General features: G+C 28.4%; 1 protein-coding gene across 3 annotated transcripts; it reads left to right on the top strand.

The window, feature by feature from the left end:
* Positions 1 to 4,722: 4,722 nt before the first annotated feature.
* Positions 4,723 to 25,453, top strand: LOC145744510 (unconventional myosin-VIIa-like). 3 transcript variants are annotated; one of them, XM_082562361.1, is made up of 51 exons: positions 4,723 to 4,857; positions 6,371 to 6,487; positions 6,918 to 7,067; positions 7,632 to 7,816; positions 8,713 to 8,834; positions 8,993 to 9,122; positions 9,528 to 9,654; positions 9,913 to 9,960; positions 10,624 to 10,692; positions 11,231 to 11,297; positions 11,461 to 11,555; positions 11,784 to 11,903; positions 12,003 to 12,145; positions 12,421 to 12,556; positions 12,714 to 12,788; positions 12,870 to 13,005; positions 13,333 to 13,428; positions 13,542 to 13,690; positions 13,880 to 13,995; positions 14,138 to 14,193; positions 14,415 to 14,544; positions 14,773 to 14,902; positions 15,160 to 15,337; positions 15,510 to 15,586; positions 15,688 to 15,768; positions 15,880 to 16,074; positions 16,360 to 16,469; positions 16,679 to 16,823; positions 16,922 to 17,041; positions 17,147 to 17,241; positions 17,798 to 18,044; positions 18,252 to 18,425; positions 18,765 to 18,923; positions 19,062 to 19,193; positions 19,326 to 19,433; positions 19,863 to 20,028; positions 20,200 to 20,278; positions 20,397 to 20,566; positions 20,889 to 21,076; positions 21,196 to 21,317; positions 21,675 to 21,838; positions 22,048 to 22,201; positions 22,463 to 22,600; positions 22,707 to 22,830; positions 22,999 to 23,200; positions 23,529 to 23,712; positions 23,820 to 23,928; positions 23,997 to 24,113; positions 24,270 to 24,356; positions 24,443 to 24,559; positions 24,648 to 25,453. In XM_082562361.1, exons 1-51 carry the CDS (start codon positions 4,840 to 4,842, stop codon positions 24,729 to 24,731), a joined length of 6,441 nt encoding a protein of 2,146 aa, XP_082418487.1. In that variant the 5' UTR covers positions 4,723 to 4,839; the 3' UTR covers positions 24,732 to 25,453. The 3 variants fall into 3 exon arrangements, with proteins under 3 accessions (XP_082418487.1, XP_082418486.1, XP_082418488.1); XM_082562360.1 differs by lacking the exon at positions 4,723 to 4,857 and adding an exon at positions 5,887 to 6,001; XM_082562362.1 differs by lacking the exons at positions 4,723 to 4,857; positions 9,913 to 9,960 and adding an exon at positions 5,887 to 6,001.

Consider the following 25,453-nt stretch of genomic DNA (forward strand, 5'->3'; position numbering starts at 1 on the left):
TTTTAACTCTTCATCTGTTCGTCTAAACTTACTTAAACAATACCAGTTGTTATATGATTGTTCTATTGACTATATCATCTTGTTTTATACTAAAATTTGACCTAATACTAACTTATAACATCCATCAAAAAACGTCCTTTAGCGGTCGGAAACCAGATTCCTGTTGTACTAACACAACAGTATTATACCAACGCCCTTGTGAGCAGAATTCATCAAAAGCCAAAAAAGTGAACGGACGGAAAACGCGCTCGTTTATATTGTACAACAGCTATAGCATGACAGGCGACGATTTCCGCAAATGGCTTCGACTTCACCAAAATGACAAATCTATTCAGGGCATAACTATAGTTATACATACACTGTATACAGCTCTATGCATTACAACATACCGTATTCAGGATTTTCCAAATTTTGTTAATGAATCGTCCATTTCCTGGAAGTGGCGTTAACGAGGTAGCATGTTATATCTATGAAAATCTACTAGACAAGCTTTTTTAACCAAAGGCTAAATGACAGATTGAATTAAACATAATTTTTAATATTTTACAACACATAGAAACCTATATTTATACCTAGATCAACCACCTTTTTACTGTTCTATTATTTACCACAAAAAGTCACCTAAATATAGAATCCAGTTTATTTAAATTCTTTTTAAAATACACCATAGAAATGAGAAAATTTATTATAGTTTTCCTAAAATGCAAAACTGCTAAATAAAGGTTTAAATAAATTTTAAATATTACCAACTTCTGAACACGCATTTAATGCACGCCTTAGTCTGGTTTACCTTTAATCGTGCATTTTTAAAACACGAACAAACCCCATAAATAATATATTTAAATTTTCTTGGCTTACTGTTTACGTTGAAGCCAAGTTATATGCCAAACTTAACAGGGTGTAGATATAGCAGGATAGCAAATGGTATTTTATGAGCATTTTTTAAATTGTCGCCTTAACAAATTTTAATTCTTGAAAACAAATATCATATCTTGAACAAATATAACCTATTCGACATATGTTATACAACTTTGCATGGATTTTAAGCGCACAGTAAAGCTAACATTTAACTATTTGTCAAACCTTGTCACGAACTGTCAACTTTTGATTAATTCGCCTGGCGTTTTGGTAGCCAAGCTGCTACCAGATTTTTAGAACTCTAAATTTTATCCAAATCCTATACTACAGTATATCCTAATTTGGCACATTTGTAGTTAACAAATGCGCAAAAGCTTTCGTTCCAGACTTAATTAATTCACTGTTTGTTTTTGTAAACTATTACGGAAAGCGACACAATTTTAACCCATTCTTTAAAAGCGGACTTTGCTTTTGCCCAAATTAGAATTGATTAATCTAAAAAGTCCAATTATTGATGCCTATTACCAAAATTTTTTTCGCAGTCTATCATTTAACAAGCGAACTAAAACAAACACAGTTATTATATGTCGAAAAACTAGTTTTATTCATAACGGTGGCGTTTCTAAAGTTTATGATAGAAACGACATTATTGCGACGATAAATTTCACTTTGCCTCGCGGCGAGTTCTGAGTCTCCAAACTCAACGTAAAACGCTGAATAACAAAAGTTTCGTCCAATGACGTGGTCTGTGTGAAGAATTATGGGTCAATCAAATACTTAACACTTGGTCGTAGGTGGCTATTATACAACACACTAAAAAAACATCAGAGATTCGTTAAACAAAGGCCGGACGATTAAGTTAATTAGGTAAGAACGTTTTTTGTATTTTAACAAAATTTGAATACAACATATAAACATACTTTGAACTTAGGTTGGCCTAACTTTTAACGCTATTTTGTTCTGTCAAACGAAAGAAAATGAATTATTTAACAACTAGGCAAAAAGTTAAATTTATTTTCAAGCATATTAAAAAATTTAATAAATATTGTGTTTAAAATATCATCAGTAGCAAATTGTGTGATTACGTAATGCTTATTATTAGACCATGGCAATTATAAAATGATGTCATTACCTTGTATGATTAATGCGTTGACTCACCTTGGCAAGCTGAGCAGTATTTTACCCTTCATGACCCTATTAATTATAAAGTACTGTCCGCTAATATACGGATATGATAAATTATTTTTTGTGACTGGTACCGGATTTGTTTTTGTGGCAAATTAAACTAGAGGTGACTTTGTTGAAAATATGATAAATGTGGCGTGGGTGTCAGGCGTACAAGGGCAAATTATATATAGGTTGGATCAACGTTAAAGGGAAAAAAATCATTTTTTACACATCTGCCTGGACTTACCTATAGACCAGTATGGCTCGACTTTTTTTTTTAAATCGTAAACCCCGCGACACCCTTTGAAATTAATTGTGTAAGGGGGTATTTGAAATTTATTGTATAAGGGGGGAAATTAATTGTAAAAGGGGGGGTAAGAATGTCTAATTTTGCAAAATAACACGTTAGCTTGTTTGAAACATTTGTTCGTGCAAAAGTGTTAACTTATGACTACGCGCATTTTTTGTTTAACTTTGATAATTGAACGACAATTTGTTTCCATAACGTTTATAATCCAATCCTACTTCGTAAAAACACTATGTTTGCTGGATGTAACTTTTAGTGAGCTCATGACCGAAAGGTTTAAAAAGAATAACTATCTTACGGTCAGGTTGCGACAATGTCGAGCCTAGGTTTAAACTCTGTGGCATTTAACCAGTTTTTAATAAACATGTTCTGGATTTTACACCAAATTTTAGCCTGTATTTACCACCTTCTTATTATGGTTATTAATTTAATTAATTAGACAAATTGGAAAGTCTCTTTTCTTTCCAATTTGTAGTCGCATTTAAGTCGTTATTTTTTTAAAAGGTTTAAAAAGATGAAAACTGTTATTTTTTAAAAGTAATAAGGCATTACAAAAAATACTGTAAACTATATTTAATATATTTTATTGATTACAGAAAAATTACATAAATAAAAATAAAAACGTTATAACTTTTTTACGGACGAGTGATTTTAGCAAAATTCCCCTTTTCTGTTACTCAAATTATAAACAAACAAAGCACATGGCTACGTGTTCACAGAGTTGGCGGTAATTTTTAGGTCGTAAATTGTTCTGATGACGCAATAAAAAGACAGGTAACATTTACAAAACAAACTGGAGATTTTGTGAAACTCAAATAATAATGGTTTGTGCAAGAAATGTACTAGTTTTTGCTAGAATACAAAATTTAAAAAAATATCTATTTTTAACTTATTAAAACGTAAAAAAAAAAATAATAATGAAATAAATAATAATAAGAATTCAATCTGTTATAAATTATATAACTTAAAACAGTTATTTTTAGCAATTTTGGTTTTAAATAGTTGTTTAAGAAGTTAAAATAATAATTTTTTGTTGGTTTTTAATATAGCCCTAGGCAGTATCTTAAAATCATTTTACTTTTGTAGAATTCGTACATTTTTATTGCTTTTTTTTAACTTATTTTATTGTTTTATTTAGATTAAACAAGGTAAGTTTTTAAAAAGGATTTTAAGTAAGATAAATTAAAAAAGATTTAATTAAATTTATATAAGTTTATAGTTTATTTAAAAAGCAAGTTATATTTTAGTTGGAATTTATTAGAAAAAGACTCGTTATGTAATGAAAAAAAGGTTTATTTACTTAGACAAAATAAAACTTAATTTAACATTGCAATGGTTTTTAAACTTTTGCATTAAATATAGTTTAAAAATATAGAAAATGTTTATTCAAGTTTAATTTAGAGAAATACTAATTTTGTTTTGTAATTAGTTTGACCTTATTTTTGTTTGTTACAGTTACAAACCAAAACAAATCAATTATTTATAATTTAAAAAACAGCCATCACTTAACACAGTCCAGGTGACACCTCAATTACCTGGCAGTATTTTTCCATAAAATTTATAAATAATTAATAGCAAGATTACAGTAAAGGCATATGTTTGCTGTGCACACAAAATTAAATATTTATTTTTTATTAAGCCTGTTTGTTTGTCCATGCTTTGCCTAATTAATTACAAGTACTTCACCGCTTAAAATGTTAAATTTTGTTTACTTTTTCTGAATTCTTAGGAATGATGACCATATGTTAATATAAATATGAAACTAATCTGAAGTTTATTTAACAATATCATAAAAAAAGTTGTAACACTAGAATTTTTTTAAGACTTTAAAAAATTTATGATAATATTGTTTATATAAATTTACTCTAACCAAAATTGTTTTTAAATTACTGTGTAAATTAGTATAAATATAAATGTGTTAATATAATTAAACATTAATTTTAAAAAACTTTACTTTAATATTTTTTTAACTTATAATTTATTGAAAGAATCTCTTATTTGATTTGTATAGCTTTTTTCAAGTGTTTGTCAAGCCTCATAGTTAATTTTTTATTTTAAATAAACGCAAGCTAATGTTTGCTTTTTAACTTTTTCATAATGTACTTTAGCACAAGGTGTGGCAGTGCCCCAACTTTAAGCTTAATAATAGTAGAAGATTAGCAATACACAAAGGTGTTATGTGATGTTGTATATAGCAGTTTATTTTTAGTTTAAATAGTAACAGTATTCTCGTTTATTTAATATTTTAAAATTCTTTTAAAATTTAATTTTGATAAATATTTTAGTTGAAAAATAATATTCAAGAAAATATATGATTACAAGAAAATAATTTTTTAATGTATTTATTAATATTTTATATTTTTTTTTATTAGATTGGTTTTTAACAACAATATTTTCAATTTGATATATTTATTTAAAGAGTTAGCTTATGGTTGATTTTTCGAAAAACTGAGCTAGTGAAAATTGGCTAAAATTCTTTTTATTTCGAACCTATTCAAGAAAGCAAAATGGTCATCGTGAGACAGGTATGTATTGTGTTATATTATATTTTTAATAAATTAAAATAAATAAATTTTATTATTATTAAGTGTTTTATTAACCTTTAATTTTTTATGCGAAGTTTATTTTTTAATTTGGTAATTACGGTTATTTAATTTTAAAATTTTTTTTTGATATTATTTAAATAAAAATATATGTATTTTAAATTTAAATTGCACATAGCTATTATTAAAGTCTGCCTGATTGAGATAACATTACATAAATATCAATTTAATAAAAAATACAAGACTTAAGCAATGATTTAAATTAGCTAAAAAACATTTTTTTCAAAAAATAAAAATGAAGCAATAGTTTTTAAGAGGGGATCTTTTTTTTCTATCTGTGTTTTTTTCCAAGTGGTCCTTACAAGCATTGAATTGTTAAATCTGAACAAGCTTAACTCTTTCAAGTGTTTTGCCAATATAAGTTTAAACAGGAACAGTTCTAAAGTAGCTTAAGTATCCTAGCAAGGCAAGGGAATATCTGTGCGAAAGCTTTTTTGTGTAAAATTTTGTTATCTGATGTGGTAGACTTGGTTTTAAATTAAAGTTAAGGTTAAATTCTTTATTCTTTGTTTATATAATTTAACTGGGGTTAATATTATTAAGACTATATACAAAGATATTTTTTAAAGTATTAGGTTATAATACAAAATAAATTTTGATATTTGTAATATTTGTAATAACATAAGCTATACAAGTTTATGTTAATATTTGTGTTTAATTTCTATTTATTTAAAAAAAAATAACCAACTTACATGGGCTACATCATTTTAAATGTGTAAAACTATTCTAATATCAATGAAAATTTTATTTGAATTACTTTAATTATAGGAATTTTTAACAAAAGCCAAGAATGTTTGCATTTAAAATCTAACAATGCATTCGGAATGTTTGCTTAGTACCTGTATAAAAACTTACCTGAAAAAGTGTTTTTTATTGTTATGTTTACGCATAAGACCGGTCAATAAGTTACCATTAGTTTGGGTTGAATTTTTTTTTAACCATACATAAAAGGTTTTTTAGGTTTTATAAGTATAACTTGCTCAGTATGTTTTTTTAAATTAATGTAAACAGTATGAATCGTTCTTTTAATGATAGTTATTTGAGGTTTGGGAATAGTTTTAGAGTGGTGAGTACTTATAATAAATTTTTAAAGATATGGCAAATAAATTCTGCAAATTTAATTCAGAATTATATATATACCCAAGTAAATTGAGTTAGAATTAATATTTGTAAGAAGTTTAAATATACTATCTTAAATAATAATGCACTTACTGTAAATTGTTAAAAAGAATACTTTTCATATTATTACAAAAAACTTAAAGGTTAACAGGCACTTTAAATAACATCAGAACAATGTTAAATTTATTTTCATTTTTCTATTCGAGAACATATTTTTTGCCATTTACATAATAACATAAAATACAATCAATCAATTATGTTTCTTATGTTTATAAAGATAACTTTGAGCTTAATTTTTTATACTTTTGTATCACAGGGAGATCACGTCTGGTTGTTGAACAAAACAGCAGTCGCCGGTCACAATGTCCCGCTTGGAGCTTTGGTTAAACTTTCCGAGTCTGGTCAAACAAAAGTTATAGATGATGAAGGCAATGTAAGAAGATTAATTTTATGGTTAAATAATTACTAAACCCATTTGGTAGTCGTATTTGTATTTTACTAATTGCATAGTTAACTTTAAGTTATAATTTAAAAACACTTGTCTTTACTACATGAGGTCTTTAGTTCGATCTCCACTGCTCTCATGCTGTAGGCCCTTAAGTTAGGTGCTAAAATGGTATAAACTTCTGCTGAGCAGTTTATAATGATCAGGCAATTCTTATCTATAATTTTCTAAACTGCCAAAGGCAACTTGACACTGGGACTGGGTTATGTTTTAGTCATGAAGTCAACCTTTCTAAATTAAGGATAAATTAATATTAAAGTTTTTAATAATAACCTTTGGTTCGTTTATACATTATAACATTCATGCTTTTATAAGTACAATTTTAAAGAGGCGAAAATGTTTATACTTTATTTTTTAGGAGCACTGGTTGAAGACGCCACTCACCAACATCCGGGTGATGCATCCGACTTCTGTTGAAGGAGTAGAAGATATGATTCGCTTGGGTGATCTTAATGAGGCTGGGATCTTGAGGAATTTGTTCATCCGGTACAAGGATGACATCATCTATGTAAGAAAATTAAAAAAATAAAAAATTAAAAAAATTTAAAAAAATAAAAATAAACACGAGTACCACTAAATTCTGAACAAATATCTGCTTTTTTAACACTGTTACTGTTTGAAAGTTACATTTGTTTAAAAAAAATTAGGTGGTACTTGTATAGAAATGCCTAAATTGAGGGTAAATAAATGTCTTTAATTAAAATACAATTACCATACATCATTCAATTGTCATGTATTCAACATTTTCAATCTTTATAAATGTTTTTTTAAATTTGCCTTAAACTTAATATTGATTTTTTTGTTATTGCTGGATAGACAATTATAAGTAGTGAGGTGAGTATGTACATAGTATTGTTATTCCAAAGCAATACACATGGCCTACTTATAAATCAAATAAAAACTTTGATTTTTTTTCAAAGATTTAATAAATATTTTCTAAAAATGTAAATTTTATTTTAATTGTTTAGAAAATTTTCGGATTAACTAATTATTGTTTAGAAATAGTAATATTATTTAGCTTTTTTTTCTTTTTGGTTAAAATTTATTTTACATTATTTTAAACAATTTCTAGACGTACACTGGCTCTATTCTTGTTGCTGTAAACCCTTACCAGGTCCTTCCCTTATACAACAATGACTCCATTCGCAATTACACCAATCGCAAGATAGGGGAACTACCTCCTCATATCTTTGGTATTGCTGACAACGCTTACAACAATATGTTAAGGAACAAACATGATCAGTGTGTCATAGTCAGGTTAGTTAAAATTTTTAATATTTTGGTTAATTTTTTAGCCTGACTAAAAGAAGATTACATTTTTTTAAAATATTTATTGAATACCACCTGAACATAAAGTAACATTGGTTACCTTGACCCAGTTTTGAGTTGACTTTGGCAGTCTGGGGATATTATAGATTATAATTGTTCGATAATTAAACTGCTGATTAGGTTGGCTCAGCAGGAGTGCATATCATTTATAGCACCTTACTCAAGGTTGCTACAGCATGAGAACAGCACATTAGCTTTATCTTAAGTTGGCTATGCAAAAAGATTGTCGTTAATATTTTTTATATGATTTTACAAATTGTTCAAATAAGAAAAAGTCATTTAAAAAAAAACTATTGAATATTACATTTGACCTAGTAAAAGACATAAAAATTTGGCCGGTGTGTTTACATAAGGGTGTGTTTAATGTGAATTACAAAATAATTGCCCGTGCTAAACTTTTATTTGACAATGGTGTTGCATATGAGCGAAAAACGCATAAAAAAAGAGCCCTTCAAAATTAATATTTAACTTGTGAGATGTTAGACTAGCACCAGCACTTTTATATTGGCTCACTTTTTTCCCTGTTAGCATGATAAGTTATAAAACTGACAAAACAAAAACTTATGTTGATCGTAAATTATTTTTAATATTTAATTTCTAAGTTAAATTGGATTTTTATGATTAATGTTTAACAATATAAAAGATCAAACTTTTGTATTTACTTTGCCGGCAAAAAACAAATCAGCAAATAAATGCCGGCAAATAAATTTATTACTTCAAACTTGTTTCAAATGATAAAATTTCTAATAAAAAATTGCTTTAAAATACTAAATTATGCATCATTTTATTAAATTAAATTATAACCTTTTTTTCTTCTTATTTAGTGGTGAATCGGGTGCTGGAAAAACTGAATCCACCAAGTTAGTTCTTCAATATTTGGCGGCAATATCTGGACAACATTCTTGGATTGAACAACAAATTTTAGAAGCAAACCCAATCTTGGAAGGTAAAAAATTGATTAAGTCACATAAAATTTTTACTTAGTCATAACAAAACTTTGAGTACACAAAAACACAAAAATTTGATTTTGGTTATATCATTTTGCACAAAAAATAATCTCAATATTTTTGAACTAAAACTTTAAACAATTTATTTATTTATTAGCATTTGGAAATGCAAAAACAATTAGAAACGACAACTCTAGTAGATTCGGAAAATTTATCGATATTCGGTTCAATTTGGATGGGGCAATTCAAAGTGCAAAAATTGATCAATATCTTTTAGAAAAGTCAAGGTAAGATATTATGTATAAAAACAATCATTTATTATATTAATATTACATTATTAATTGTTTGATGAGCTATAACACGCAGCTATTGTCTTAGCATTTATTATAACAGGGTTAAATATTAACTTAAACCTTATCAGTTAATAAATATATACAGGCAAGAAGAGCTTAAACTAACAATTATTACTGTATCAATGTATTGAATATTATAATATTGGTAAATAATATCCCATTTCTAAATTTCATATAAAATGTATGCATTGAAAAGCCATTGCAGTTTTATTACCAAACTTCTAATACTTATACATTGTGTATTTATCTTTTTTTTGTACAATTTTTAATACAAATTACTGGTTTTGTAACAAAATAATTTTAAAGTTTAATTATTTTGTAAAATTTGTTGATTAATAGGCTAGTGCATCAAGCTACTGATGAGAGAAATTATCATGTTTTTTACTGCATGCTGGCTGGTATGCCACAAACTCAAAAACAAACGCTGGGACTTGGAAAACCAGGAGATTACATCAACCTTACTCAAGTATGCTTAATTAAGATTTATATTTCTTATAATTCTTGTATTCTATACAAAAGAAGTTACATTAATTTGTGTAGTGTATATTGTCAGATATTTTACACTAAAGTTCAATTAATTGACATTTTGTGTAGAAAGACTACTTAAATTTTTAGATGCTATTTATATTGGCTTTTTTTGTATATTACTTTTACTATCTTGTCTTAATATTTAATTAGTTTAGCAATATTGTAATGTTTAAATAATTTAAATCTAAATCCCAAGGACAACCTAAATCGAAATGCGTCAAATAATTGTTTTGCAAAAGGTTTGGTAAGTCAACGAAATAAAGCCAAAGCATGATATTGTGGAGATTTTACCTAAAAAAGTTAAAAAAATTTGCTTTTTTACTACATTAACTTAAACTTAAACAACCTTTTTTGTGCTATACATTAAGGATTATACAAAAAGGGTAAACTATAACTGAAAATTATTATATTTGTAACATTTCTTGCAGCTTTCTTGTCCATGTTGTAATACGGTGTATATGAAGTTATCTTATAATGGTGAAAATAAAAGCACGACATTTTTTGCATGTTTTTTTGTTACTGTACACTGTTTAAACTAAAATTATTTTTTTTGCATTTTGGTTTTATATTTTTTGTTTAAAAGTTTGTTACTGCATTGTCTTTGATTTTATTAAACTTATTTTAGTATTTATTGAATTGAAATAACTTTTTGTTGCATGTCTTTTATTTTTTGAAACAAATTTTGACTTAACTTTTTTAAAGATTACCTTTTTGATTTTTCGATTTACTAACTATTAACAGTAAACTTAACAGACATAGGTTTTAAAGTTTTTAAATTATACTCCAATACTTTAAAAGTAGAAGTTGTTGTTATAAGCAATAGATGATTACATAAAAAAATATTTTGAATTTTACCTTTAATACATATACATATAATACTTTCAAATTAACATGTTTAATATTATAGGGTTCATGTATACAATGTATGGGAAGAGATGACAAAGGTGAATACAGTGAAATTTTAAGAGGAATGAAAGTAAGTCATTCTATTTTTTTCTTTATCCCCAGTGCAAATGCTTGATAAATTGATTTATTATCTTTTTGCAGTTTGGAATATTGTTTTATATTTTTATTATCCCTATGTATTGACCCTAATTTTTTTAAACATCTTGTTTGTGTTTTTAATAATTACCAACATTTATACAGTGGGTTATATTTTTTAAAACCTTTTTTTAATATTGTTTTATATTAAGGCTAGACTTTTTGAAGTTTATAATTAATAAGCTTCTTTCTAATACTTATACATTTGAACCACATACAAATGATTAACTTATTCCTGCCTTGCCTTATTTAGTTAAACTTACAATTACTTTATTGTTCAAATTGGGTGTTACCTATTTTATGAAATTATTTTGTTTACAATGTCAATAGGGATGAAATTAACTTTGAAATTCGATACAAATATTGTAAAAAACTGGATTCATGGCTATATAGCATAATCGTTATTAAAATATATGAATCTTTTCTATTGTAATGTAATCTTATATTTGGTTTAATACTTACGTTGTTTTTAGGTTCTGTCATTTACTGATGCTGAAATTGCTGAAATATTTCGGCTACTGGCTGGCATTTTACATATTGGTATGTTCAAAAATTTTTAGACTATTACAATTTAAATGCAGTTTATTGAGATATATAACTCTACATTTAATCCCAAATTAAAACACATAATTCATTACTAAAGGTCTTAAAGGCATGACATTTTATCGTGCTAGATTCTAAATTAATATTTCATGTTATTTAGGTAATGTAAAGTTCAAAGAGACAATGATTGACAACTTGGATGCTTGTGAAGTTGTCCACACTTCTGGAATGAAATTAATTGCTCAGCTATTTGGGGTAAGATTTTAACTTGTATATTTTAACAAGGTGCCTGACACCTTAGGTTTTTCTTGAAGGCATGCTCTCTTCTAATATTTGTGTAACATGTTACGTAAAGCATATTAAAACTAAACTGAAGGTCACCAAAAAAACCCACTAACTTTAAAAAAAGTGATATTTTTTTAACTTTAGACCAAAGTGAAGTTACAATAAAAATCAAATTTAAATTAATTTACTAATATTAAGGTAAATGAGAAATTACTGATGAAAGCTTTAACCCAAAGAACTCTAAGTACCAGAGGTGAAAGTGTTATTTCTCCAATGAACATTGATCAAGCCAATGATGTCAAGGATGCTTACATAAAGGTAACTAGTAAAAGAAATGGTACAATTTTTAACAAATGTTGTCCATATTCGGATTTTTTTAACATAGTATTACTACCTATAATATTATTGTATTACTAGGGTGTATACGGAAGGCTGTTCGTTTGGATAGTTGACAAAATTAACAGCGCCATCTTCAAAGATTCAAAATTAACAAAAAAGAAAAACTTGCTGTCAATTGGTCTTCTCGATATTTTTGGATTTGAAAATTTTGGTAACAACAGGTAATAATTAAATGACATTTTATAAATTTTTTTTTATCTAATCACAAGATGTGGGTATCTTAATTAAACAAGATGTGGGTATCTTAATTAAACAAGATGTGGATATCTTAATTATACAAGATGTGGGTTTCTACATAGTGTTATCATGCCATAATCGCGAAAAATATTTAAAAGTATAGCGTGACTTATCAAACAATAACAAACCCTTAGCTATTAGGTCACATTATTTTTAACACTTTAATTATTATACAATGCTTTACTTATCTATTTTTTAGTTTTGAACAACTGTGCATCAACTTTGCCAACGAAAACTTGCAGCAGTTTTTTGTCCGTCATGTTTTTAAACTTGAACAAGAAGAATATGACAAAGAAGCAATTGACTGGCAGCATATCAAGTTTAAAGACAATCAGGTAGACCTAACGTTGTCTTAAAAATGACTTAAAATCTTTGTTTTTACCTGGATCTGATCTACTAGAAGAAAAACCTATATTACCGTGAATATAAAACTGTTGTGTACTTAAATATACCAAGATAGTTTAGTTTGTAATCATTTTATGATTGTTCTAGGATGTATTGGATATGATTGCAGTAAAACCACTTAACATACTTGCTTTGATCATAGAGGAATCAATGTTTCCAAGAGTAAGTACAAATATCTAAGTTTTATATAAATCTTGGCACCTTGTTGTACACAACATTTAAATATTTGTTGGTTTACTGTAGGGTACAGATAGAACAATGTTAAACAAGTTGGTCAACCAGCATGGCAAGAATTCTTTGTTTGGAATTCCCAAATCTCGATTTGATGAAACATTCGCAATTGAACATTTTGCTGGACCAGTGCGGTATAGTGGCCAAGGTAAACAATATGCATCTTATTTTATACGAAAAATTATAAAGTTCTTGCTACTTTTTGATGTAGTCTAATAATTTTGGGGTCATGCATGTTGTCCGGCTCTAGACAAAACAACGTGCTGTTGACAATAGGAGAGAATCCGTAGGTGATAATTCTCTCGTATCATAATCCAGACGAGATAATTTAGAAGAGCCGTAGTGTAATTATGTTTTGTCTAAAACCGGACAACATCCGTGATCCTAATTTTGAAGCATGTTTAATTGTAAGAAATTGTGTTAAAAATTCAGTTTAATTTGTTGGTTGATAATTTTTTAAACAAACTTTTTGCAGGTTTTCTGGAAAGAAACAGGGATACCTTCCATGGCGATCTTATCAACTTAATCAAATCAACAAAGAACAAATTTCTAAAACTCTTGTTCCATACAGGTAATTAACGTTAAACATAGAAGTATCAAACTGTATTTAAAGCATAAAGTATCATTTATATTTTAATAAAAGCCACACAAAATTTTAATTAAATTCTTTTTTCGATTGCTTAGATATCAACCAAGAAAAAAGTTCAAGAAAGCGAAATCAAACACTTTGTGAACAGTTTAAAAAATCTCTTGATATGTTGATGAGGTCGTTATCGTCATGCCAACCATTTTTTGTGCGATGTATCAAACCAAATGAGTTAAAGAAACCATTGGTTAGACCTCTACCAAAATAAAATTTTTAATCAACAGTTTTCCTATTTTTTTTTTTTTTTATTCTTGTTATCAAGTTATTTAGCTACTTACTAATTACCTTTAATTATCTATTAAAATAACTTTGGGAAGTGCGATATACGGCTTCTATTTTTAAATTTTAAATTTACTAATTTTTATTTTTATTTTAGGTATTTGATCGAATTTTGATTGCTCGTCAACTGAGATATTCTGGAATGATGGAGACAATTAGAATCAGGAGAGCTGGTTATCCAATTAGATATTCGTTCAAAGAGTTTATTGACAGGTTTGTTAAAATAATTCCTATTATAAGTAAATTCAATAAAACAAATTAAATGCCTGCAATTTTTAAATGTTTTTAGTTGCTTGGAAATAAATTTATCTGATAGTTTTGTTTGTAAGTAAAAAAATTTTGGCCTTTTTTAAAGATATCGCATGATTGTAACTGGAATAAAACCGTCTTCACGTCAGGGGAATCACATTGGTAAGTTTTTTAAATCTTTTATTTTTTTTAATTAGAAATATTTTATTTTTTGTAGTTTTTGTTTCTTTAATAAAAAATTTTTTTTAAATGTAGACACGATGTGATATTGTGTATTTAATTACTAAACAAGTGTTGTAACTAAGGAATGCTATAAAAACTAATAGAACAGATTAATAATATGTAATATTGGCTTGAATTTGTTTTTTAATTTTGTTGTTTAGAGTCTTGCAAAAAGATCATTTATTCAGCCTTGGGAGAAAAAACAGATTGTCAAGTTGGTAAAACCAAAATTTTCTTGAAAGATTCTCATGATGCTCTGATGGAAGCTGAAAGAGAAAATGCAATTTCAAGGTTTGAAACTAAACTAATATCACCAATTTTAATGTAAAACTAATGTTTTGAACATAAACATTAACCTTTTAACATTATAAGACTACTTACCAATATTAAGCGCAATTTATACTAATCATTTTACATAATTTGTCAGTATTTTAAAAATGAAATTTAGAATGTAGTTCAAAGTTAGCTAGATTAAAATTTTAACTTAACTAAAATTTTATTTGTTTTTAATGCGTATAGATGGGTGATCATTATACAAAGAGCAGTGAGAGGGTGGTTATGTCGACATAGATATCTTAAGATTAGAAATGCTGCCATTAAGATACAATCTGTATGGAAGGGATACAAGGCCAAGAAACGCTACGTTGCTGTATGTTGTATTTATTTTTATTGTATTTTAAACATGTTTTTATAACTATTTAAAATGAGTTCTTTGTGTTTGGTTAAGAGTTTATGTTGTAAGTTTGACTTAAAATTAGTAGTTTAAAATAATTGTAAGACCTATGATAGATTACACCTTAAAACTAGTTCCACTTACAGTCAAAACAAATTTAAATTTATAATAAATATATGAAGTTAGAAATTAAAATGTTTTTTTATTTAATTTTAAACCTTGCAAATTTTCAGATGAGACATGGTTATGCAAGATTGCAAGCTTTATGGAAAGCAAGAAGATTGGCATTCAGATATACTTTTGCACGAAAACGAATCATCCAATTTCAAGTTCATGCAAGAGGTTTGCTTACTAGAAGACATGTTCGTCACAAGATGTGGGGCATCATCAAAATTCAATCTTATATTAGAGGTAAATCAGGTTTATTGGTTACATATATATTTACACTAACTTTACATTTAGGAATTACTATAGAAAATTTGTATTGCAGATTTATTTAACCTACTCATTTTTTTTTTGTTTGGGGTAACTAGTTAAGTTTTACCAGTTAGTAAATGCATTATATTTTATTGTTTAATTCTAGGATACATTGCCAGAAAGCAAGTTGTTAAAATGAGAAACATGATTAAAGTCCGAAAACTTCCAAAGCAACAACAAAAGGTAAAAGAAATTTACACGAATTCGCCAGAAATCTGGTATTTTATAAATTAAATTTAAGCCTATGTTGTGTGTATTAATATTTGCTTGTTTTTTTAACAAAGGCTGAGTTGTTGAAATTACAAAAACTTCAAGAATTGGAAAAAGAAAATCTAAAGAACAAGAACAAAATGGTGGCAAATGCTGTAAGTAATAAAATAAACTTTTAAGTTGAAGTAAAAAAGATCATATTTTTGTATTAACTTTTCCTATTAAAAAAACATTGTAAAAAAATTCAAAAATTCAAAATTTTTTAGGAGCGTCGTAAGCGTAACCCATCTACAGTCAATGATGCGGATGTTGTGGATCAGATGTTTGACTTCCTGGAGTCTGATAACAAACCCTTAGATGATGAGAATGGAGAACACATGTATTCCTCCATCCCTGTTATGGAAGAACAAGATGACATCGATCAATACAAATTTACTAAATTTGCTGCCACTTATTTCTCTGTAAGTATTAAGCTAAAATTGCTTGCTAAAGGGTCGACCTCTTAACCTTAACATAAAGTGACATTTTTTACCCTGACACAGTCTTAAGTTGACTTTAGAAGTCCTGGATTTAATCCCTTTCGGAGTAATGTTATAGGTTAATGCTTATTGTTAACTTTCGTCAAGGTTACAACCTAACAGAAAGTTAAAAAACATGCTTTACTACATGGGTAAAAATATTGAAATCTAACTTTTTATATCATGTTTATTTTTAATTTAATGACAAATTTTTACAATTTTCTTCAGGCAACAGCCACTCATTCCTACATTAAAAAACAACTAAAAACTCCTTTACTTCAACATGAAGAAGAAGACAACACCTTAGCTGCATTGGCTGTTTGGGTCACAATTCTTAGGTAAGCTTAGCAATTTTAAAGACCAAAATTAATATTTAGAGAGTTTTTATATTAAGCGTCATAATTTTATATTAAGTGCTTAAATTTTATTAACTTTTAAACTTCAAACATTTAGTCACTAAGTTTAATTGCAATCCTTTTTGTTTCTGGCAAGAATGCGTTTTAATGTTTAGATATAAAATTAATCTTTTCAAATATGTTGATCTTAGATTTATGGGAGATCTGCCAGAGCCCAAATACAAAGAAAATGCACCAGTCAAAAGGGATAATGTTATGAATGGAATTTACAGCACTTTGGGAAGATCTTATGCTAAAAACCATCAGAATCTAACAGAATGGAAAAGTGATACGCAAGTAAATAACTTCAGTATAAATCAGTGTCAATTATAGCTTATCAGTATTGGAATAAATTGTGTTTATTTATAAATTTTCATAAATTTTTTTTTATTTAGTCAAAAGGCCGAAAGTCAACTTCAAAAAGACAAAAAGTGATTTCCATGACTCTTAAAAATAAGTCTAAGCTAACAAAAGAAGTTTCAAATATTCTCAAATCTGGAAATGAATATGGAGAGGTAATTTCTATTTAGAAAAAATTAATTTGTTAAAGTTTATAAATTGATAATCGAGTAATTAAATTTCAGTTGTAACTTTTGTATATTAATTTGTGTTTTTTACAGGGTGATGTTAATTTAATGCTGATAGATCGTCCAACTACAAACTTGGAAAAACTTCATTTTATTATCGGAAATGGAATTTTGAGGCCAGATATAAGGTTAGAAGTTTTTCTAACTTGTACCATGTTTTTAAATTAAGAAATCTGTATTTTATAGCTTTTATATTGATTATTGCAATGTATTTAACCGGCAGCGTGGTGTAGTGGTAAGAACTCTTGCTACACCACACATGAGATTGTTGGTTCAATTCCAACTGATCTCATGGTGTAGCGCCCTTGAGTAAGGTGCTATAAACGGTAAAAACTTCTGCTGAGCCAGCACTTAATCAGCAGTATAATTATCGGGCAATTATAGTTTCTAAAATATCCCGAACTGCCACAGGCAACTCGAGACTGGGTCGGAGTAACTTATGTTACTCTATGTTTAAGTCGCGCATTCGACTTTCCCACATCTAGGATAAAAAAATATACAGAAAAAAAAATTTATTTAAAAGAAGATTTATGTAAAATAATATGTTTATTTTAAGTTTTATTTAAATTAAAAGACCTAAAAATGTTATTGATCATTAGGCAGTGTTTAAATGTGCAAATGGTAATTGATATTTTGCCTGACATCTAAATATCTTAATTTAACCTCATAACAATTCTTTTCAAGGACTGAGATTTACTGTCAAATCTGCAAACAGTTGAGCTTAAACACATCCAGATCTTCTCATGCTAGAGGTTGGATCTTAATGTCGCTGTGCGTGGGTTGTTTTGCCCCTGATGAAAACTTTGTAAAATATCTTCAGAATTTCATCAGAAGTGGTCCTACTAACTATGCACCTTATTGTGAAAGTCGATTAAGGAGAACTTTTATTAACGGAGCTAGAAACCAGCCTCCAAGCTGGCTTGAATTACAGGTAAAAAAAATATTTTTTGATAAATTTTAAGTCACTATCTGTTCACTTGCAAAAAAAATAAAAACTATAAATTATTGTTTTAAAAAAAAATATTTAAGTGTGTGCTAAAACTTATTAAACAACTTACATAAATATATTATGATAAATAAGCCTATAAAATGTATTAGTTAAAAACTTACATACCTTATAAAATAAATTCTTATATAGGCTACTAAGTCCAAGAAAGCAATGACGCTGCCTATTACATTTATGGACGGCACAACAAAGACATTATTAGCTGATTCTGCTTCTACAGCTAAAGAATTGTGCGATGTTTTGGCTGATAAAATTTATCTCACAGACAAGTTTGGATTCTCACTTTTCATTGCTTTGTTTGATAAGGTAATTGGTTTACAATTAATTGATAGGTTTGCTAAATAATCTATCCTAGTTAAACAAACTATTTGTCAAATAACAATACTCAAGCCATAGATTTAATAATTGCAGGTAAATTTAGAAATCTTAGATTTAATTTATAGTTTTCAATATCTAGATTTTAGATTTTTTTGTTCTATAACACATTTAAAAAGTATAAGACCAATATTAAGATCATATTTATTTAAAATTTTATCAAGTAAACTTGCCTTTGTATAAAGAAGTAAAACTCTATATATTAGTATCAAAAAAGGTGCAAGGCAGGTTCGTGTAAAAGTTAGATTTTAACAACAATCTTTTAATCAGGTTTCATCACTGGGCAGTGGTGGAGATCATGTAATGGATGCCATCTCACAATGTGAACAATATGCAAAAGAACAAGGGGCCCAAGAGAGGAATGCACCATGGAGGTTGTTTTACAGGAAAGAGATATTTACCCCTTGGCATGAACCCCATGAGGACAAGGTAAAAATATAAAAATCCAGTTATTCTTTTCTTTATGTTTCTTTATACAAATAAGAGTCAAATATTGTGCAATTTTTTCATACTCTAACTAATTTATATTGGTAAGTTATTTAATGTTGTTTGTATATTTGCTTGCAGGTTAGCACAAACCTTATCTACCAACAAATTGTTCGTGGAGTTAAGTTTGGGGAATACAGGAGCGAGAACGATATGGAATTAGGACAACTTGTCTCTAAACAGCTCTATATTGAACATGGAGCTAATGTCCAGGTGAAGAATTTAAATAAAAAGTATTTTGTCTTTAAACACAAAAACTATAAGAATATTGTAATTGAACTACTGTATATAGTAATATTTTATAAACATTTTGATTTTAGGATTCGTTCAAAATTTTATTTTTAGGCTTCTACAATTTCATCATCTTTGACAAATTATCTTCCAACAAGAGCTTTTACAAGTCAGAAACCTCAGCAATATTGGATTGACATTATCATCAATCAACATAAAGATGTAATTTAAACTAATAATAAATACATACACATTGTTTAATCTAAATGGCACTAATTTTGGTTTTGGCTGTACCATATTTACTTAGTTCTAACAGCTATTTAACTAGGCTAAAGTACTTAAATTGTATTTTTCAGTACAATTTTTTTTGTATATATCTATGCTCGATGTAAGAAAGTGGATTGCGCGACTTAAACATAAAGTAACATCAGTTATCCCAGCTCAGTCTGGAGTTACCTGTGGCAGTTTGAGATATTGTAGATTATAATTGCCGATAATTAAGCTGCTGATTAAGTGCTGGCTCAGCAGGAGTTTATACCGTTTGTAGCACCTTCCTCAAGGGCGCTACAGCATGAATATATTTAGAATGGACTTAAAAATTAACTTTGATAAAGCTAAGGTTTATTTAAAGGTTTATAACCTTATGTTTAGGCAATTTACGCAAGAGAGAAGTGGGAACCGGGCAGAGTGAGAGAAGATGTTGTTAAACAAGGAAGGTTTAGTTGGCCACTTCTCTTCTCTCGTTTTTATGAAGCGTTTAGACTTTCTGGTCCTACTCTTCCCAAAAATGATGTCATTATTGCTGTTAACTGGACAGGTAAAAAAGCACTTGTTAATGCAAAAAAGTGTAAATATTTGTTTATTTTTAATAAAAATAGGTCTTTTTATTTTTAAAAACAGTTAGAGGGCTTTATAATTTCCAAAGTTAAGTTAAGAAAAACTATTTTTGATTTGTATTCATCGTTTTTAATATATATATTTTTTTTAGGAGTGTTTTTAGTTGATGACCAAGAGGATGTTTTAATGGAATTGTCATTCTGTGAAATTACCGGAGTTTCAGCTCAAAAGTAATTGTGTATTTTGTTATTAAATATTATAATGTAGCAACTTTTATGACAACTTGGGCTTTAACCTAAGCCTCGGCTTTAAAACTTTTTAAAATAAATAATTCAAACTTATTTTAAGGACGGGTAAGTTAAAAGCTTCAAGCTTTGTGATGACAACAATCAGAGGAGATGAACTGAAGTTTACGTCTGCAAATGCTGATGACATCACAGAGCTGATTGTTTACTTCATCGAAGGTCTGAAGGAACGATCAAAATATGCGGTCACACTTTACAGCAACATTGGAAAAAGTAAAAAACAAACCTTGCTTAATATTTTTTGTTTAGATATATTTAAGCACATATGTTGCCTATGCAGAAAATTATATTAAATAGCTGAAAAAATGCTGTAATATCTACTTTTAATAGGTCAAGCAAGTCTATACACACATTATACTTATATATTTTTGTATATATTTAACTTTTATGTGAAAAGACTGACTTCACGGTTAAACACAGATAGAGTAACATTTGATACTTTACCCCAGTCACAAGCTGCCTAAGGCAGGTTGGGATACGAAAATAAATTAAGTTTTACTTATTGCGCTCGTACATTAAAAAACTTTTTGTTTAGCCAATGAGGATTACATCATGAAGTTTAAGAAGGGAGATATGGTGGTGATGGACCAAGTAGCCGGGCCTGAATTTACTTCCAGCGGGTGGCGCACTGGAACCAATGATAGATCAGGCAAAAGTGGAGATTTTGCGACAGATAGCGTTTACGTACTTCCTACCATTGTTAAACCTCCAGCAGAATTAGTGGTAAATAAAATTGTTCAAATTTTAGTGACATTAATTTTAAGACATTTTTTCAACAAAAATATAACTCAAGCATGTATTGTAATTTGTATTTTAAGTTAATACAAAATTTATGTTATTAGACATTGTTCCGAATGAGCCCAGATGAACTACAAGAACATGTGAGAAAGTCAAGTGAAACGAACAACGTTGATCCAAGTGAGAAACCTTATACTCTTGAGGAATATGCAGAAGATTTCTTCAGGTAAAATATAAAAATATTCACAGTGGTAAAAGTACTAGATACTTTCAAAATGAACAAGGTATTGGCTTGATCTACTTCAACTGGTACATCTAAGAATTTATCGATATAAGTCTACTGATGAATTTCACCTTTACTATTGTAAAATTATGCCAAAACTATGAGCTACCAACTAACCTAAAAGAACTTCATAAATTTTAAAGTTACTTGAGTACTTTAAGTTTGCCAAAAGTTTTAAAATTTGTCTACTCGAAATATTCGATTCCAACAGCTACACTTGGCTAAATCTTATTCTTGTCTAAACTTCTTGAATTAATAAATTACCAGATACTTATACAACTTATTTTTACATGTTTCCAGGGCTCCTATTCCACAAACAATAAGTCGTGTTGCACCTTCTACTATTCAAGCTCGCAGAAAAGATAAATTATGGGCGATAAGTCGAGATCCGATCAAGCAACCTTTGTTAAAGAAATTGGAACATAATCATGATATGTCCCAAGAGGCAATCTCTGTTTTTTTGGATATCCTTTTTAATTCATATTTACGTTATATAATTTGGCATCTAATGTGGGATTGCAGCAAATTTTTATGTCTTTTATAGATATATCTATATTTCATTGAAATTTTAAGATAATTTGAAACACAGTTTGTGCCCTAAACATACTTCTGATATTTATTTTTTTTGTATACATAAAAACAATTCTACTTTTTCCTTAACATTTGTTTTTACCTGTCATGAAATATATGGGTGATTACCCATCTAAGAGACCCCGAAATGGGAACGAAATGACCGACCAAATATTTGAGGCCCCACTCAAATACGAGCAACTTAAGGATGAGGTTTATTGTCATTTGATGAAGCAATTGACCAACAATAAACAAAAGTAAGTCAATTTTTCGGTCTATTTTTGACAAATGGTGACTTTGTTTATTGCCAGGTGAAGCACTAAATGAGTTTTTAAACCTAGGGTTTAGGGTTTAGACCCAACTGCCGGCAGTTTTTTTATATTTTTGATATTTTTTAGTCTTCTTTTAATATGTAATAAGAGTATTAACTACCCAAAACCTAAAGTGTTCTTAAAGACTTTGGGTTTTAGGTTCAAACCCAACTGCTGGCGTATTTTTAATATTTTTGTTTGTTACAGTTACAGCGAAGAGAGAGGTTGGGAACTAATGTGGTTAGCAACGGGCCTGTTTGCCCCTAGCAACCAACTTCTTCCACACTTGCAGAAGTTTTTGAACACAAGAAGATCAAACCCAGTAGCTAATGATTGCTATCACAGGTAAATCAGTAAGAAAAAAAAACATGTTTAAAAATATATATTATTGGTTTATTTAAGGTCATTTTACTTTTTAATGAGTGGTTATATTTAACTAATGTTTATTTAGGTACCAAAGACCTATCAGACACGGCCAAAGAAAATATCCTCCACATTTGGTTGAAGTTGAGGCAATCCAGCATAAAACAACTCAAATCTTCCACAAAATTTACTTCCCTGATGATACAGATGAGGTAGAAACTAAAAATAATATTATAACCCAAGTCTATGAACTAATAGTTCATTTATCAAGAATATAACATTGTTGGCTAAATAGCAAGGCAACCCCTTTTGTAATATGGTCAAGGTGAAATGATCCTACGTATTTAATTTCTGTGTTTACATTTTTTTTAATGTTTTAGGCTTTTGAGGTTGAATCCAGTACAAGAGCCAAGGACTTTTGCCTTAACATCGCGAACAGATTAAGATTGAAAACTGCTGATGGTTTCCGCTTGTTTGTAAAGATAGCTGATAAAGTTATAAGTGTACCTGAAGACGACTTTTTCTTTGATTTTGTTCGTCATCTAACAGACTGGTTGAAAAAAGCCAGGCCATCCAGAGATGGTAAATTTTGTAATATATTTGTCCGTTAGTTTGGTATATTAGTCATGGGAGCAGACTACGAGCCAAAAGGTTTCGGGTTCGAGCCAAGCAAATGACATACTTTTGTCCTTAAGCCCGGCGTTTACAAATAGCTTAAAAACACGTAACAGCACATTCTTTCCTCAATTTCAATACAGAAACTTATCCTTTTATAGTATAGAAAATGTCTCATATTTAAAGAGCTTTACTAGATATGCTTAAGGGATCACAGATTAAGAAACCTGAAAAATTAAATATGTTTAGCATGTATACTAACATTACGTTAACATTCTTTATTTTGGTATAACAGGAGCTTCACCGCCTCTCACCTACCAAGTTTTCTTTATGAAGAAATTATGGGCGACCACCGTGCCAGGCAAGGACAAGAATGCTGATAACATTTTCCACTACTATCAGGAGAAGCCGAAGTATTTGAGAGGTTATCACAAATGCAGCAAAGAAGATGCTTTCCAACTTGCTGCACTTATCTACAGGTTTGTAAATTGAATGTGTCAGAATGAAGGTGTAAAAAAAATAAACTTTTGGAGATCCCATGTGATAGTAAAACAAAAAAAATTTAAGGCATAATATTTCAATTTAGGGTTGAATTTGGGGACGATAAATCACAGTTTATTAACATCCCTAAAATGTTGAGGGAACTGGCTCCGATTTATCTACTAAGACAAGCATCCCCCGACGACTGGAAAAAGGTAAGCTTGAGAGTTTACTGTGAAAAAATATTAAAAAAACTTATAATAACTTGTTAAATTTTGTTTAGCAAATTGTCGCTCAATTTAACAGAAGTTCAGTAAAAGGCAAGGAAGGAGCAAAACTTGCATTTTTAAAAATAATTTACAAGTACCCAACCTTCGGCTCCGCTTTCTTTGAAGTTAGGGTAAGTGGATATTTTAAAATATATCTTGTGCACTATTGCTATTAGCCCCTAACCTGAGACTTATTCAAATATCTACATGTTACAAAATATGTAAGCCATAACCGTATCATTAATAACTTTTTGCTTCTTTATATAATTTAATTTATTTTTTCTTAGCAAACCACTGATCAAAGCTATCCAGAAAATCTTGTGATTGCCATAAATAGACAAGGAGTTAGTCTGATCGACGTCAAGACCAAAAACGTAAGATTCCTAACCTGTTTTTAATACTTTACCTTTTTAAATTCTTGAATTTATTTTTTTAAATTGTGGTTTTGCAATTATAACAGATTCTGGCAACCTTTCCTTTTACGAAGATTAGTAATTGGAGTAGTGGTAATACTTATTTTCATATGACAATTGGCAATCTAGTTAAGGGAAATAAACTGCTATGCGAAACCTCATTGGTAAGTAGCATTTGTTAATAGGTTCTAATATCCATGTTACATATATGAAGGTTTGAACATTTTTTATTATTTATATTTAAATTTATAGGGTTACAAAATGGATGATCTTCTTACTTCCTATATTAGCTTACTACTAAGTACTATTAGCCGCCAAAAACAACGTAAATTATAAAATGTAGATTATTTTTCGTTTTTGTTCGTGGCCATTCGCTAGTTATCTTTTGGTTTGTCAAATTATAGATAATGGACTTTGAGTTGTATTAGCCTGATGTGTTTTAAATTAACTTAAACATAGGTATAATTTAAATTGATTTTTTACGACAAAATTGTTACTTAAGCTTATTCTTATTTAAGTTTGTTTTCAAAAAATCTATGTAAAAATGTTTATAATTTTAGTTGATATATATATATAAATATTATACTAATGTTCCTTAGTTGATATTAGGTATACTATAGCTTATTTGGATTCATATATCGCTTAAGATATTACTAGTTTGCATTGATAATTAATCTGTAAATATCAAGTTTTTTAGTATTAGTAGTTTGGGCATTATTTAATATTTTCATTGTGCTCGTTAAGAGAATGTAATAACATGTAACTGTAATTTTCTTCAGTTTGTAAATATTAATCATTTACCTTTTTTCCACTGCTTTTTATTTTTGTTTAGACATTTTAATCATATATTTTAATTATTTGTATATTTATTACTATCCGTAGTCCATTTCTTGATTTTTTAATTGATTGTATGAATTGTGAATTGTGTAGACAGGCAATTTTTTCTTCTTTCTGCTTAAAAATGTTTACGGATTTGTAGGGATTATAATTTTGGAGCAATTGTGTGTAATTTATGATTTTGTTCGTAATTTCGTTTGGGTTGTTTATAGAAATGGCCA

The sequence above is a fragment of the Corella eumyota genome, chromosome 3 (assembly GCF_963082875.1).
Source record: "Corella eumyota chromosome 3, kaCorEumy4.1, whole genome shotgun sequence".
Classification (NCBI taxonomy): Eukaryota; Metazoa; Chordata; class Ascidiacea; order Phlebobranchia; family Corellidae; genus Corella; species Corella eumyota.

What these genes read in the sequence shown, in the direction of transcription:
- LOC145744510 (XM_082562360.1), top strand. Translation starts at nt 5,948, where the DNA reads ATGAATCGTTCTTTTAATGATAGTTATTTGAGGTTTGGGAATAGTTTT. An exon ending in GAAAATTTTGGTAACAACAG is followed by an intron (nt 12,146 to 12,420) that starts GTAATAATTAAA and finishes TCTATTTTTTAG; the next exon opens with TTTTGAACAACTGTGCATCA. An exon ending in TTGACCAACAATAAACAAAA is followed by an intron (nt 22,202 to 22,462) that starts GTAAGTCAATTT and finishes TGTTTGTTACAG; the next exon opens with TTACAGCGAAGAGAGAGGTT.